This window comes from Pleurodeles waltl, chromosome 3_1 (assembly GCF_031143425.1).
Source record: "Pleurodeles waltl isolate 20211129_DDA chromosome 3_1, aPleWal1.hap1.20221129, whole genome shotgun sequence".
NCBI lineage: Eukaryota > Metazoa > Chordata > Amphibia > Caudata > Salamandridae > Pleurodeles > Pleurodeles waltl.
Window position 1 is genome coordinate 1,611,783,019 of NC_090440.1, and position 17,727 is coordinate 1,611,800,745.

Consider the following 17,727-nt stretch of genomic DNA (forward strand, 5'->3'; position numbering starts at 1 on the left):
GGGCCGTCTGTGCTGAGGGGCGCTGCCGCCTCAGAGGAGACGTCTGTGCTAAGGGGCACTGCTGCATCCCTGGGGCCGTCTGTGCTGAGGGCCGCTGCCGCATCCCTGGGGCCGCCTGTGCTGAGGGGCGCTGCCTCAGAGTCATTTATGCTGGGAGGCACTGCCTCAATGGAGCATTCTTTGTCACCAGGCACTGCTTTATCAGTGGTGCAGTCTGTGCAGAGACGCACTTGCTTATCAATGGAGCAGTTTGTGTTGAAAGTCACCTCCTCAATGGAGCCGTCTGTGCAGAGGCACACCGGCTTATCAAGCGAACCATCTGTGCTGGGAGGCATTGCCTCAACTGAGCTATCTGTGGTGAGAGGCACTGCCTCAATGGAGCAGTCTTTACTTAGAGGCACTGCCTCCGAATCCTCCGTGCTGAGAGGCACTGTCTCAATGGAGCAATCTGTGCTAAGAGGGTGTGCTTCAATGGGACAGTCTAGTGTTATTGTTACAAGTGAAAGGGAACGGTAGGTAGATAGATAGATGCATGTTTTTTAGCCTGACCATATTGGTGGCAAAGAGAAACTAACATAAAATGGACAGCAAACAAAATCCCCATTAAAGACATCTGAAGTAGAGTTGATGTGTAATTGGGGACCTTACAGAAAATGCTAAGCAATGAAGAAGCAGAGTGGGATAAAACAATGGGAAATATTGATAACAATTTGTTGTTGCGTCAAGCACTTGTCAATTAATGCACTATTACAGGAGCAAACAACAAAGGGAAATACTAAGGGGGTATTTGTTAAGAGGAGATTATTCTGTTTTTGTCTATAGATTACCACTGTACAGTGGGCAGTAGACAATGGAAGTGTACTGTATACCCTTAACAGAAAGTATCATTTTTTATTTTCTTTCTCATTCTGATGCCAGAATTCATCTGTTAGTGTATTAAATGCAATAGAGAAACATAAAAATAATATGCAAATATGACCTAAGCAATCACACTCCTTTTGCAAGGTTTTTTTGTTATCCTTTTTTGGAAGTATTCACAGAGTTTCTGAAGATTTTGCTGTATGTTTGTTTTTTATAGCTTAAAGTTGTATAACATTAACTCAATGTTTTCAAATATTATTCTACCCCCCTATCTGCATCTTAGCACTAAGGAATAAAGATCTGAGTACAATACATGCGACCGCCTCAGAAAGAAGAGTCAAAATACTGCAACATAATGTGAAATAAGTGAATTGATGACCTGATAAGATAATACAGGTATGAAAGGGCACAAATGAGGGAGGGTATGCCACTAAAGGTCTAAACATGGCAGTGACAGCTTCTTTATCCAGAGAATGAGTCTGCATACTTCTGCCTGAAAATGTGTCTACTTGTTGCTACTGCCAAATATTTTGAAATTATAGTGAAACAATGACCTAGGTAAAACATGAAAGTGGGAACATAAGATGTCACATGGACTGCTCCATTTTTGTGCTTTTGCAGTAACTATTTTATTTCCATAACATTGTTGTGTTGATGATTCTACTGGACTTGTGATTTAAGAAAGGGCATTCTGGTAAACATGACTATTGATTGATTAAATGAAAAAACACCAGCATAAAGCCGGCAGAACAAACATTTAGCAGGGAAGAAGGCTGTCTCAAGTTACTAACAAAATATCACTTCACAATCAATTAAATGAACACAATAAATAGTGCTGGGCATTTGTTTCAAAGTTTTGAAGAGAACCATTGGGCAAATCTGCAATTTTTCGGCAATCCACTTCCAACTACAACCACTAGAAAATCCACACTGTACAGGCAGCATCTTGCAACAGCCCACAGAACACATGCAATATCTGTGTAATTGCAGCATTGATAACTCGATTGCCTGCTATCAGTTGCCAAACAAAAAGCTGCTAGCAGCCACCAATTACAATGGGCCTAACTCTGGGCTCTAGGTTCACTGGTATAAAGGGAACCCAAACAAATTTGTATAGCTAAGGGCAAAGGAGGTACCCATGGCTGTTCCTGTAAGTTATTCTTTAATGTATTCTGAAATAGAAATATGTTATGACATACACTGAATTCTCTCTTGGCTGAAGTGAGGAACAGATACTGTGGACTCAGGAAATGACGTATTCATGCAATGTGTCCTGTTGGCTGTGATATATTGTTGATGTTTTATGTATATAGAAGGAAGACACAGCAGCATATCTCTTTACTGAGGTCATCAATGACAACAACTGGAATTGGAGATTTCCTAAAAATGTCAGTAAATGTTAAGTTGATTTTCTAGATGTCAAGGTTAGGATCCAGCAAAAGTGTTATATTGCAAGCCTTCATCTGTTAATATAAATTTACATGCAGGTAGCCACCACCCACACAATTTGGGATGGAGTATCCTTGATGTGGAGTAATTCAGGGAAGGGAGTAACTGCAGCTCAGCCATTTCATCTGACAGAGAAAGAATTAAAGAATTAAACAGAGAGGCTACCCAGGCACTGCAAACAGAAAGTAAGTAGAAAGGAAACTATTTGCCACTAGGCGTAACACAGATAAACAAGACACCCTAAAAATGATCACAACTTAAAATATCCAATTCAAGGAGATTAAGGAAATATTACAAAAGTACTTGAGTCCTCAAGAAGAAAATACAGTAGAAAAGCTGACAAGTAGGCCGTTGATGTACGAGACATGCTGGTAAACAGTTATTTATCACCTAGAGAACCTAAATGGACAAGGTTACAACCCAAAAACACAGAAATACACCAATGTTTACACATTGTTTAGTGAACTATACTTTGGATTCTCATCATGTACTTTTGATACCCTCACTACTTACATCACCCATGACATGTTATATGATATAATTGATGACATCACAGATCATATAAAAATAACATTGCTAAAATTACTAGTCAGGTTAATCAATGATTAGGACAGTGTGCTACATGTTTTGTGAATGTGGAGTAATACAACAACCTAAATTGATTTTTGGGATCGTGTGAGCTTGTCTTTGAGCTTTCAAACACTGCAAAAGAAACTGAATATTTTAGAAGTAAAGCACTTCTGAAGGATGTTCTTGTCTTTTTACTGGTATTTACACACAGGAAAGGTGCAGTGGTGGTAGATCACTTGTAGAGAACTGACCTTCGAACATCGGATGTGTATTGGATGCAGGGTTTGGCCAGAGGGCAAGCCCACCACCCAAGCTTTATGTTGAATGCAGAGTCTGGCGTGACACAAGGCTCTGAACACAACTCCCTCTATGCATGTCCTAAGTCGATGCATAGTGGAGATTAGCAGCTTGGAAGGAGTTGGTGCAGACCTAGGCCACATGCTGAGGCCTGTGCTAAATTCGCCCTACATACGTCTGAAAAAATCTTATGCAGTGGCGGTCTAATGCTTGCGGAGGGTTGGATGCAGAGTCTTGCCAGAGCCAAGGCACTGAGTCAAGTGCTGGTGTGGATTAGATGAAGGGTCTGGGCTGGAAGCTACGACTGTGATGTCATGAGTGATGTCATCAAAATCATTTAACATGTCATGAATTATATAATTTGTGAGGTCATAAGCAGTGCATGATGGAGGTGCAAGTTATTGTTAGTTCACTAAACGAGAACTGTCATATTTCAATGTTTGTGTTTTTCGTTTGTGTCTCCTTTCAACTCCCAACTATAACGCCACTTTATCTGTTTCACTTTGTTAATGCTCTTTCTGGTGGATACTCTATCTAACCACAAATTCCTCACCACAGTTGACAGGCGGGCATTTGTCTAGAGGTGGTTCAAGTCTTTTTGAGGCAAGTTTGCCTTCAACAGCCAGTCATCAAGATATCAGAAGAATTGTATTCCCAGTATCCACAGGTGGGCAGTGACCACCACCATCCATTTCATGAAAATCTGCAGTGCACTGCTAAGGACAACAAGAAGCAGTGAGAACTGAACGTGCTTATGGCCTACCTGGAACCGAAGCTAGCGTCTGTAGGACTCAGTCCTTGAGAACAGGTAAAGGAAATAACAACCAGTCCAGACGTCTTACGCCAGCACTCTCTCTAGGACTCCTTTGGCCATGAGAGCCTGAACGTCTCCTCCAAGTAAGGACAAGTGCTCCTCCATGAAGCATTATGGTGAAGGGGGCATATCAGGCATTTCAAACACAAAGGGAAGAGCGTAACCACCATGGACAACTTGGAGCACCCACTGGTCCCTTATGATGCTCCTCTAAGCTGGGGAGGTAAATGTGATATGACCTCTCACCATACGACTGTGCGCTGCGGAGGGTAAATTAAAGAGATTTTGTGATAGCTACAGGGGAGAGGGAGAGTTGTTTGGGTAGTTTGTGATCCCTGGGGGCCTGGACACTGAGAGCAAAACCCCTGACTTATGCCTCAAAAGGCTTTGAAGCCCTGTTGCTGTGGAGCCAACTTCCGGCGCTGGCATTGCTGGAATTCTCTTTCGCAGCAGAGAAAGGGCTGAAATTGTTGGGGAAACTGCTGTACAGGTCGTGCCAATCCAAGGCAGGCAGAGCACTGTTGCCTTGCTTTCTTTAAAGCATTCCATGGCTGAGACTGCCTTGTCTCCAAAGAGAAGTGCACCAATGAATGGCACGTCAATAAAGGGACTGTTGGACATTGCTCAAAAATCCAGTTAAGCGGGTCCAAGTGTGGCACCTAAGCACCATGCTGGCCAGACTGTTACTAGTGTCCAGGCCAGAGCAGATAGAGTACTTTATTGCATGCTGGCAATCCTTAATGAGGCATGTTAGGGTAGTCCTAGTATCTTCTGGAACAGTTGGGTAAGATTTCCACCAATCGGTCCCATAGAGTATGCGAGTATCTCGTTAGTAAGATGTCCATCACTCTGTCAAATAGCACACAAGAGTCTCTCCCCAGGAGGCAGCTTGTGTCTCCTGAGCTGAGGGCAATGCTGGTCGGGGCGAACATATGTTTTGAGAATGCCTCCATGCATTTTTACTGTCTGGCATGGTGATCTGGAATGCATTTTGATTGAGCTATGATGTGGAGACCTGTATTATCTGGGTATCTGGAGCAGGAGATTGTAGGAGGACGGCAGGGCTCCCAGCAGCAGGCTTATGTCACCAGCACTCTATTAACTGTGGGGGACAAAATATAGTATAGTGTATCAGTGAGGGCCTCATTAAGTGGAAGGAGAGGCTCTTGTGACTTTTGTCCAGGATTTAAGCCTTCCCTGCAGAGGTTGGTCTTGACCTCAGTGGTCTGTAATACAAGATCCGGAAGCTCTGCTGCCATCTTTAGGACTGTAGCAAAAGAGGTGCACTTTTCAGTAGCTATAGTCAGTGTGGGTGGTGGAAGGCCAGTGTCAGGGGATGTGTGAAGTCCACTGGCATTTTGAAGGTCAAAAAACATGTAGTTGGCTTTCATCATCCTCATCAGGGGCAGGGCCAGGGCCAGGGCCAGTGAGGCCAACATGGCAGATGCACCTTGAGTTAGCACCTCATACCCCCTTCCCCCCATTTATCCAAGCCTCTTCTATGCCGGTCCATTGCCATCCTTTTCTGGACTCTGGAATTGGCTCAGAGACATCCTAGGGACATCAGCTGGCACTTGGGGGAACCCGCTCTGTCCTGGAACTGGGGCTCACAGCCCACTCCTTGTGACTAGAGTGGACCTATCATCCTGCATCCGGAGCTCCAGCTAAGCGTGGGGGCCCTTACTCTCCGATTTACTATACTGGCAGGCCTGGCCTATCCCAGGTGAAGTGCCACTGCGCAGCCACCGCTAAGCCACTGGGCCAGAGAAGGACACAGCAGTGGCTACCCGTCAGAATTCTGCTAAAAGCCATGACCTGCCCCATGTGGGCACACCCGCTCAGATCCTTTTGTGGACACCTACTTGAGGTCCGTTTGGCCTACTGAGGGCACCCTAGAGGGCCCATGGACAACCTGGGCTACCAAGACCACCAGCCTGTGACCTAAGAGCACTGGCAACACTTTCCTGGATTCCTTCGTGATGACCTGCGAGAGAGTGGGGGACCCTGCCCCGAATCATAGCGTGAGGGCCCCTCCTGCTGTTTTCTGGAGTTAAAGCCTCTAAACCCTGAACACTGCTGCATGGGATAGATGCACTCCATGGTGGGTCAATCTCCAGGGAGGTATGGTGCTGCATGTGGAGCAGCCTACCACTTTCTCTCCCCTCATTGAATAGCTGGGTCCCATCTAGGAGGCTGTGGTGAGGTTCTGCGTTGGATCCTTTTGGCAACTTCTTGGATTTGGGCCTCCCTTGTGGAGTTCCTTTGGGAAAGGGGGGCAGTGGCGGCTGCCCCCGATGACATGAGTGATTCCTCCCCAGAGGACATACTCAACAGCTGCTCTCTTTATGGCTGACCACTGACTACCGCCTCACCTAAGGCCCCTCCCTGGACATTTATTGGAGTTCAGGCATTCACAGAGTGCGCTGCCTCTTCCTTCTAAACTGGATGCCCTTCAGGGGCGACCCCTTCTTCTGAATGGTCCGCTGCTGCCACACATCCTCCCATTACAGCCTTGACTGCCTACTACCCCATAACAAGGGTGACATCCTTGGCGGAGGGTGCTTTTTCACAATCTTTTAGATAGGCCCTCCTAGTTGCAATACCGAAACCCAGCCGTCCCCCTCAAGACTTGGCTTCCTATCGACCGCTTGCTAAACATATTTTGGACTATAAGATCCACTGCAAAATCCTTGCATTCTGCATTCTCCCTATGCTACCACAACTAATACATCCAGATCAAAATTTATTTATTCCCAGCAGAAATACTTTCCTAAATTTGTGCCATCTATATCAGACTGCAGAGGCGGCCCGGTCAGCCCTGGGCTGCGGTACGAAGTTTAGACCTCCAAAATGCACTTGATTCTATCAGATGAGTATGCCTATTTGAGGTACTGTAGCAATTTGGCTTTGGGTCATGCTTAATCTATATGTAGCCTGTAGCAGGTGTCCGCATAGGCAAATTGTTGTTCTCTTTCAAATTATCCTGGGGAACTAGGTATGGCTGTCCCTGCTATTTTTCGTATTAGCTATGGAGCATCTCTCATGCCAATTACGAGGCCTGGACAGTAGGATCCCACTCTCACTTGAAATGCAGATAGTTCCTTTGTATGCCAACAAAGTTATCTTCAACGTCAAGGTATTTTAGGGTCCTACTGATGAATTACCATAGATATTGGAAGAATATACCGCTGTGTCAAGACGCTGTGTTAACTGTTCACATCCTGTATATTTCTCCCATCTCTAAACGTCCCTGCAGTTCAACTTAATCTGGGGACTGGTTTCTCAAATGGGAGGGAACCATGTTCAAATACCCTGGCTTTAGGATATCTCAGGATGATTCAGACCTTAAGGAGGCTACCTTACCAGGGCAGTGCCCCCTATCTTTGCACAAACCACTCAATGGAAATTCAGGACCCCTCCTTCACTTAGGGCCTGGTCACATACACCTCAAAATAGGGTAGTGCTGAAAGCTCTACTCTTTGCAGGGAAGAACTCAAGGCACTCAGGAAATACCCCCTGGCTGCACCCTTGGACTCGCTCTTTGACTACTTGGAATCCACCCTTGCTTCACCCTCCCACACCCCCCAAAATACATTTTCATGTGCTCACTCCACTGAGGAACTATGCTCACTCCAAGATGCTCGGAGACAATATGCAGCGCCCCTACTCTGGTCATAGACAAGTGTCATCCCCCACAACAAATCTTCTTTCCCTAAAGCTAGAAACTCTGTTTGCAGCAACAATGAGATGTAAAAACATGGGTTCTTGTCTCCCCAACCTCCCAGTTGTCCCTGAAGCACAGTTAGTATATACACATCTTTATATTTGAGAATTGCAACAGTATTTCTCTGTACTTATCTTAGCTGCTCTTATGACTCATATCTTTACTGTTACTGTCTTAACTACAATGTTTCAATAAAAACTATTTAATAATAAAAAAAAATCAGGGTCAAGGATGTTGTACTGTCGTGGATCAGTCACAAGGTCAGACAGGGAAAACGATTGAGGAGAGTGCGATGTCTGTAAAAGTCACGGTTGATTCGTCTCAGAGTCTGAAAGAACGATAGGCTTCCCCTCTGGCGTCGGTGTCGACACTGGTTGCGGTGTCAGTTGTGACACTGGGCATAGTGCCAAGCCAGGAGCCACAGCAAACTGGGGGATGCAGTTGATTAGCACAATCGGCATCCGGGATGAATGCATCAACAGTAAACAAACTGGCAGTTAACCTTGGATCCTTACAGGCTGCAGGAGCCTTATTCTTAGCCTCTTTGAACTCTCAGTCCTTACACAGTTTCATTTTCAGGGAATGATATGATTCGCATACTGGAAAACTTTTTTGGGCAAAAAATTCTGTCTTGCTGGGACAGAATCAAGGGAGCGAGCTCCAGATCACTGATGGAAGGAGCAGAAAAAAGGAATTGATGTCAGCGCACAGAGGTGAAGGCTATGTAGGGGTCCCAGTCATCGTATCTGTGGTGGGACCCACCCGACGCGGCACTGCACAACGCCACCTACTGACGCACAAGACAACTGCTGGTTGGAGAAGCCTAAGATGGCTGCCAAGACAGATGCACCTCCCGGAGCTCCAGAGGGACGGGATCACAGTTTGTGAAAATCCTGGTCTTTTCCCTCCGCCTCCCCCGGCAGTCACCACACCGACACAATCTGCGACGAGGAGACCATCTGGGATCAGCAGTTTTTTTGGTTTCGCCGGCAGGAAGCAGACCTTACCTGCACTGAATTGCAGCAGGCTCCAGGCAACAGACATCTCCAAACTAGTGTCCACCTCCAAATCATCCCCTCACCTAGCTGACCCTCTCCCTTCCACCCTGGCAAAAAAACTCCACCAGTTCCTCACCCCGATCTGGACCGGCATGATTTTGCCTCAAACTAGGCCAAATCACGCCGATTCTGAAGAAACCAGGAGCCGACCATAACATCCTCCATAACTACAGATCAGTCTCCAACCTTCCCTTCCTTGCCAAAACTCTCAAGAAATGTGTTCTCCACCAACTAACCCAACACATTGATAACAACAACCTTCTTAACCCTCTACAATCAGGCTTCCGAAAAGGCTGTAGTACAGAAACAGCCATTCTCAATATAGTAGATGACCTCCGCAACTCCCTTGACGCTGACTGATGCTGCCTTCTGATTCTCCTAGACCTAACAGCGGCCTTCGACACAGTCAACCACAAGCTCCTTCTAGACTCTCTCCAAAAGAGAAATCGGCATAGAAGGCACAGTTCTTCGCTGGTTCTCCTCCTTCCTACAAAACCGAACGCAACAAGTAAAAAAAACATAACACGACCTTGCCCACCTCAATAATTACCCGAGGAGTCCCCCAAGGATCTGTCCTCTCTCCCACTCTCTTTAACATCTACATGGACCCTCTTACCACCATTCTCACTCGAGCCAACATCCCCTTCCATCTCTATGCTGATGACACGCAACTTTACATTGAAATATCCTCTTTAGAAGATATCCACCACTTGAACAACACCCTCAAAGAAGCTCACTGTTGGCTATCCCACAACCATCTCAAACTCAACCAGGATAAGACGGAAATTCTCCTCCTTTTGAAATCGAACCAGCTCCCCCAGATGCAAGAATGGCTAAAATCCATTGACGCTCTAAAAAGTAATCTCACCCCTACGAGCACGGTCAAATCACTGGGAATCACTCTGGACTCCAACCTGACTATGCAGGACCACATCAAGAAGAACGCTAACAATGCTTTCCACAGCCTTAAACTGCTGAACAAAATCAAATCTTTCATTCCCCAAGATGATCTCAAACAGGCCACACAAGCACTGGTACTCTCGAGACTAGACTATGGGATCTCCATCCTTACTGGGACGCCCAAATCCCTACTTGCCCCGATGAGGTCCACTCTTCATGCAGCTGCCAGACTGGTGACTGGAATTAAAAAAATATGACCACATCTCCCCTGCCCTGAAGAGTCTAAAATGGCTCCCAGTCGAAGCCCGCTGCTCGTTCCAAACTGCCTGCCTAACACACAAAGCCCTTCACACTGGGAAACCAGAATACCTCACCAATAAACTCTTGAAAGCAGGTCAAACAAGATCACTAAGAAGCTCAAACACCTTCCTCCTCATCCTGCCAAAAACCCAGAAGCAAAAAACTTGGACATGTTCCTTCTCAAGCAACGCCCCGAAAATCTGGAACTCCATACCTATTCACATCACATCTAACCCTTCCCATCAGATCTTCAAGAAGCTACTTAAAGAATTCCTCCTCAACCAACCTCCACTCAAAAAATAATCTCTCCCCCCACCCCACCACTGCCGGATTTTTATCTTCTTGACCATGTGAAACCTACTGTATAACTGTTCTCTTTGAATTTATGTGTTTATTATCTATACTGTTGTAAAACGCTCCGATACCCTTGGGGTCTTGCCAGCGCTATAGAAAACTATCTAAATAAATAAAAAAATAAAAATTAACTGCTGAGAAAAGTCTCAGGATCCAGGCTAGCGCCTGGGGTACTCAACACAAGATGAGGAATGTGCGGTTAGAAGGATCGATCAAAATGTTAAGATTTTAAAATAAGGGAGCTGCTAGGCAACAGAGATGATGGGTAGGCTGAGCAAACAGATGTGGAAAGGGCATGCATGTACTTATGCGGACGTCACTCACTATTTTTAGCCCCTTTAAAAATATATTATGCCTCAACTTACTGAAAACCCATATTGCTACTCGCATATTTAAGCCTCTGGTTTCATGTCTGCATTAACATTTCAAAGATCATTTACTTCAGTCTGCTGTTCAGGAAAGGCTCTAAATTCAACAGCTCCTATTTCAACAAAATAGCATTCAGGAAGGCATTGCTTTTCTCCTGCATAAAACATATTAGCACTGTAGCTGTCCTTTAGAACTCTGTGGTTTTGCTGCAGTTGATCACTTGGGAGTTGGACTGCTGCTGGTGTAGAAAACACGTTTCTCACTGCCTCTCAAAATCTTTTACTAATGAGGCAGATTCCACGACAAAATAAGCCCCTCATTGTGGTCATATCTAAAGATTTTACATCATTGATTCCATCAAGATGGATTTTGTTATAAATACAGAATATTAGTGTTCTAATTGTTCATTAGAAACAGATGAACCAACAGGTTGCTGCTAGAAGTACATGTTGTACACAGAATGTCAGACTTTATTCTCACACGGCTGAGGAAAATATTATGAACTTAGCTTCAGGAGCATGTTCCATAACCTCTCTGAAAAAATCACGAGAGAAATATGTGTTGGTTCAGAAAATCCCAGCAGGGGACAGCATGTTCATAGGGTGCAATCACCAGAGAACTCACCAGAATCCCAAATATGAGTATAACACGAAACTACAACTGTATTATCTTTCAGTATTAAAATAATTCTAAAATGAGCAATGAAGTAAAAAAAACAAGAACAATAAACAATACAAATAAAGCATACATTACTACATAAGAAGATAAAATTGATCAAATACAAATTCTTCTTGGCGATAAAATGGCTAAAAAGACATAGCATAAATATCAAGTAAGGCAGCAATATCCTGCCTGCAAAGCAAATACATAGAACAGACATAGCTGTAAGAGAAGAGAACTTTGTACAACATTGCACATGGGTGGCATCAATAAGCATGATAGAATAAAAACATTCACAGCAACAATTTAATCCAATTAACCGGTTCTGTGCCTTGGACGAGATGATCTCGTCCAAGGCTACAGTTCCCCTGTGCCTTGGACGAGATCATCTCGTCCATGGCACAGGGGAACTTGGGGGCGCTCTAGCGCGCCCCCCGTGCACCCCCCTTCCCCCCCCAAAGTCGGGATGGAAGGGGAAGACCTTCCCCTTCCACCCCGACCCCCCCCAAACCCCCCCCTGTGACGTCAGCGCGCGAGCGCGTGCTGATTTGTCACAGGGGCCTCCCTAGTCGCGCTGGAAGCTCTGCTTCCAGCGCGATTGAAAAAGAAATGCAAAAGCATTTCTTTTTCAATCACTTGGGAGGCCCGGAGGGGCTTCAAAGGGAAGGAAAAGTATTCCCTTCCCTTTGAAGTCCCTCCGAGGGTTTCAAAAGCCGGATTGCTTGCAATCCGGCTTTTGAAACCCCACTAGACACCAGGGATTTTTTTTTTTTTATTGAAACTGACAAAAGGGAGCGACCCCTTGGGCAAGGGTCGCTCCCAGGGGGGGCATTTTTTTGAGAAGGCCTTTTCTGCCCCCAGGGGGAGCAGAAACCTCTAGGCACCAGGGACCATTTTTTTTTTTGTTTTTTTTTTTTAATGTTTCATTTCTTTTTTTTTTGGTGGGGAGCGACCCCTTAGGCAAGGGTCGCTCCCCTTGGGGGAAAATTATATTTTGGCCATTTCTGCCCCCCTTGGGGGCAGATTGGCCTATTTTGATGAGGCCAATCTGCCCCCAAGGGGGGTAGAAACCACTAGACACCAGGGAATTTTTTCTTTGCGTGAATTTCACGCAAAGGGAGCGACCCCTTAGGCAAGGTTCGCTCCCTGGGGGGGAGGGCAATTTATTTTAGGCCATTTCTGCCCCCCCTGGGGGCAGAAACCTCTAGGCGCCAGGGCAAATTTTTTTTTGTTTGTTTGTTTGTTTTTTTAGAGATGGGGAGCGACCCATCAGGCAAGGGTCGCTCCCCTTGGGGGGCAAATTGTATTTAGGCCATTTCTGCCCCCCTGGGGGCAGATTGGCCGATTTTAGGTCAATCTGCCCCCAAGGGGGCAGAAACCACTAGGCACCGGGGATTTGTTTTTTGGCGCCAATGTCACGCAGGGGGAGCGACCCCGTAGGCAAGGGTCGCTCCCGGTGGGGGTGGGTGCTGGGGGGGGGGGGGGGGACAAATTTATTTTAGGCCATTTCTGCCCCCCCTGGGGGCAGATCAGCCTATTATTAGGCCGAACTGCCCCCAGGGGGGGCAGAACCCTCTAGGCACCAGGGCAAATTTTTTTGTTGTGTTTTTTTTTTTTTTTTTTTTTCGAGATGGGGAGCGACCCATCAGGCAAGGGTCGCTCCCCTGGGGGGCAAATTGTATTTAGGCCATTTCTGCCCCCCTTGGGGGCAGATTGGCCGATTTTAGGTCAATCTGCCCCCAAGGGGGCAGAAACCACTAGGCACCGGGGATTTGTTTTTTGGCGCCAATGTCACGCAGGGGGAGCGACCCCGTAGGCAAGGGTCGCTCCCGGGGGGGGTGGGGGCAGATTTATTTTAGGGCATTTCTGCCCCCCCCCCCCCCCCCCCGGGGCCGGCTGAGCTAGAGGCCAAACTCCACAGGTAGGCACTTTGCAAAAAACACCTCTGTTTTCTGTGAAAAAATTTGTTCTGTCCACGTTGTGTTTTGGGCCATTTCCTTTCGTGGGCGCTAGGCCTACCCACGCAAGTGAGGTATCATTTTTATTGAGAGACTTAGGGGAACGCTGGGTGGAAGGAAATTTGTGGCTCCTCTCAGATTCCAGAACTTTCTGCCACAGAAATGTGAGGAACATGTGTTTTTTTAGCCACATTTTGAGGTTTGCAAAGGATTCTGGGTAACAGAACCTGGTCCGAGCCCCGCAAGTCACCCCATCTTGGATTCCCCTAGGTCTCTAGTTTTCAGAAATGCACAGGTTTGGTAGGTTTCCCTAGGTGCCGGGTGAGCTACAGGCCAAAATCCACAGGTAGGCACGGTTTTCTTTCAAAAAATGGGATGTGTCCACGTTGCGTTTTGGGGTGTTTCCTGTCGCCGGCGCTAGGCCTACCCACGCAAGTGAGGTATCATTTTTATCGGGAGACTTGGGGGAACGCTGGGTGGAAGGAAATTTGTAGCTCCTCTCAGATTCCAGAACTTTCTGCCACAGAAATGTGAGGAACATGTGTTTATTTAGCCAAATTTTGAGGTTTGCAAAGGATTCTGGGTAACAAAACCTGGTCCGAGCCCCGCAAGTCACCCCTCCTTGGATTCCCCTAGGTCTCTAGTTTTCAGAAATGCACAGGTTTGGTAGGTTTCCCTAGGTGCCGGCTGAGCTAGAGGCCAAAATCTACAGGTAGGCACTTCGCAAAAAACACCTCTGTTTTTTTCCAAAATTTAGGATGTGTCCACGTTGCGCTTTGGGGTGTTTCCTGTCGCCGGCGCTAGGCCTACCCACGCAAGTGAGGTATCATTTTTATCGGGAGACTTGGGGGAACGCTGGGTGGAAGGAAATTTGTAGCTCCTATCAGATTCCAGAACTTTCTGCCACAGAAATGTGAGGAACATGTGTTTTTTTAGCCAAATTTTGAGGTTTGCAAAGGATTCTGGGTAACAGAACCTGGTCCGAGCCCCGCAAGTCACCCCTCCTTGGATTCCCCTAGGTCTCTAGTTTTCAGAAATGCACAGGTTTGGTAGGTTTCCCTAGGTGCCGGCTGAGCTAGAGGCCAAAATCTACAGGTAGGCACTTCGCAAAAAACACCTCTGTTTTCTCCCAAAATTTTGGATGTGTCCACGTTGCGCTTTGGGGCGTTTCCTGTCGCGGGCGCTAGGCCTACCCACACAAGTGAGGTATCATTTTTATCGGGAGACTTGCGGGAACATAGATTAGCAAAACAAGTGCTATTGCCCCTTGTCTTTCTCTACATTTTTTCCTTCCAAATATAGGAGAGTGTGTAAAAAAAGACATCTATTTGAGAAATTCCCTATAATTCACATGCTTGTATGGTCACCCCGGAATTCAGAGATGTGCAAATAACCACTGCTCCTCAGCACCTTATCCTGTGCCCTTTTTGGAAATGCAAAGGTTTTCTTGATAGCAATTTTTTACTCTTTATATTTCAGCAAATGAATTGCTGTATACCCGGTATAGAATGAGAACGCACTGCAGGGTGCAGCTCATTTATTGGCTCTGGGTTCCTCGGGTTCTTGATGAACCTACAAGCCCTATATATCCCCGCAACCAGAGGAGTCCAGCAGACGTAACAGTATATTGCTTTCCATAATCTGACATTGCAGGGAAAAGTTACAGAGTAAAACGTAGAGAAAAATTGTTTTTTTCACCTCAATTTCAATATTTTTCTTTTTCAGCTGTTATTTTCTGTAGGAAACCCTTGTAGGATCTACACAAATGACCCCTTGCTGAATTCAGAATTTTGTCTACTTTTCAGAAATGGTTAGGTTTCTGGGATCCAGCATTGGTTTCATGCCCATTCCTGTCACTGACTGGAAGGAGGCTGAAAGCACAAAAAATTGCAAAAATGGGGTATGCCACAGTAAAATGCCAAAATTGTGTTGAAAAATTGGGTTTTCTGATTCAAGTCTGCCTGTTCCTGAAAGCTAGGAAGCTGCTGAGTTTAGCACTGCAAACCCTTTGTTGATGCCATTTTCAGGGGGAAATCCACAAGCCTTCTTCTGCAGCCACTTTTTCAAATTTTTTTGAAAAAAAAAACGAAATTTTCACTGTATTTTGGCCAATTTCTTGGCCTCCTTCAAGGGAACCCACAAAGTCTAGGTACCTCTAGAATCCCTAGGATGTTGGAAAAAAAGGACGCAAATTTGGCTTGGTTAGCTTATGTGGACAAAAAGTTATGAGGGCCTAAACGCGAACTGCCCCAAATAGGCAAAAAAAGGCCTGGCACAGGAGGGGGAAAAGGCCTGGCAGCGAAGGGGTTAAGTTAAAGCCTAAAATATACTGAAAATTAGTTTATTTGTGCCGAGATAAGGTGCTTGTTAAAAAGGCCTTGACAGCAAAACAAACATCTGGCATCGATAACATTTGGAGAAATAAAAATGTAGGTCTATGTTGGTGCAAACTCAGATTTTTAAGAATTGGCACCAATCAGCAAATGATTTATATTACGACTAAAATGTGTTACCAAGGGGCACGGGGTGGCCAGGGGGTTTGGTTCAGATGTGTCAACCTACCCCTTCATATGTTTTTTTCTTTGTTTCATGATGCAGTGGCCACGGCCCTCAGTGCCGTAATGGCTGCCAGAGCATATTCTTCATGGGCTGGCCAGGACTGACGAGTCATCTTCAATATGTCCCATCAGAGCATATGGGGACACAGACAATCCTGATACACCTATTGTTAACCCCTTCATGAACACCCTGAACACCTCTTAACACAAATTACTCAAAAATGGCTTAACAGATTTACACCAAATCCCAAAAAGCATGATTTGAGTAAAGGTGTAACTTAACAGTTCAGCCATTCTTTATGTATCTGCTATAGATGTTTGCTATGAGAATCAACACGGGAAATAAATATTTTGGGACCAGTCCTTCTTGGTCCCCGCTTGACAAACCACTCCCAAACTTTCCAGGAAACAGCTGACGTGGATAAACTTCATAGCAAAAGAATAAAATGCTCTTCTTATGGAAATCATGCCCTAATTTTAACTACACAGTGGTAAAGGCCACAGTGTAGCATTTTTCTCAATTTTACTATAGTATTTTTGGACATGTGGCTTGCTACATGAGGAGGAATACTTAGGTGGCAGAGTGTTGTCTTTGCTGTGTGATGTAGGATGTGTTTTGGCATCAAGTATGAGTGATCAGAGGTGCTCATATCCTGCCTTGGGTACCTTGCCTAGAAGCCTAACGGAGGGGGTGGTGCGAGAGATGAGGCTGCAAAATATAACGCTACAAACCTGTCAGTTATAACTTACTCTACTGGACCTTTGTTATATTTCATAGTTTCTAATATGCTAGAGGCAAGGATGTACCAGTAAGGTGTATGTTGTAGAATGCCCAATTGTGGTGCAACAGGGGTAATAATACAACGTACCTGGAAGGGCACCTGGGGGAGGTGCACATGTACTCCAAAAAAAGGGGAGGAAAAATCAGAAAGGCTGAGTAATACACATGGCAACACAGACAAGGCAAAGATGGTGTCCAGTGAGTAAAATGAAGTCAAATGTGCATGAATAGGAGACGGTGATATATTCATAAGCCATACGTCTTTTTCAAAGCAGGGTTGCTGCCTACTACTGTACAAAACACCTCATGAATGAGGAAAGAAGTAGAAGAGAAATCAAGATTGGCTGCATCTACATAACTCTAGATGTGGAGTTAAAAATACTATCTCTAACATGCCTGTATGTCCTTAATTTACCAATACAGATGTAGTCAATATTCCAAATACACTATCTTTGTACGATTATATTCTTGTTGCTGATATTATGAAATAGAGCATGGTTAGCAGCTACTTCTATAGACAGCCTCTTAATCATTATAGCTACCACATTGCCTTTGGCAACATATGGAGTTCTTGATCATAAACTGTATGTAATGTAAGTTAGTCGAAGACACCGAAGCACACCTAAATGGACTTTTGCTCTTCTAGGGCAAATCACATCATAAAACAAAGTTGAGAAAATTACTCAATTTGCATAGCACCAAAGCATTTGATAGCTTTTACTGAAGACTTTGAAGTATTTGTAGGAAGACCAATGTGCACAATTATTGGGAATAAAAAGATATAATCCTTGCTTACCTGTAGCAACTGATATATAACTTCTTCTCTTTTCTGTGATGAAGGTAAATATCTGCCATTTTTTCTTTGGCTTGTATAAAATAGGTCTGCTCAGATGTGATGTTTCGCAACATAGTTAAGGCTTGTTCAATATCACCTTGTGCTAAGGCCATGTCTGAATTAGCTATCATTATGCGTAATTCTTCAGGTGTACCAGAAAATTCATTTATCGCGTCTTGCAATACTTTAGCAGCTTCATGCTGTGAAATACAATAATCTAAAATAAGTAACTGGCACAC

At 45.1% G+C, this 17,727-nt stretch overlaps 1 protein-coding gene across 1 annotated transcript in view; it reads right to left on the minus strand.

Moving 5' to 3' along the window:
- Positions 1 to 17,727, minus strand: part of TTC21B (tetratricopeptide repeat domain 21B) — a 489,309-nt gene that overhangs the window by 228,330 nt on the left and 243,252 nt on the right. Inside the window, exon 15 of the mRNA XM_069225262.1 lies at positions 17,450 to 17,688. Coding sequence (XP_069081363.1) covers positions 17,450 to 17,688 — 239 coding nt within the window. The remainder of the gene's footprint in view (positions 1 to 17,449; positions 17,689 to 17,727) is intronic.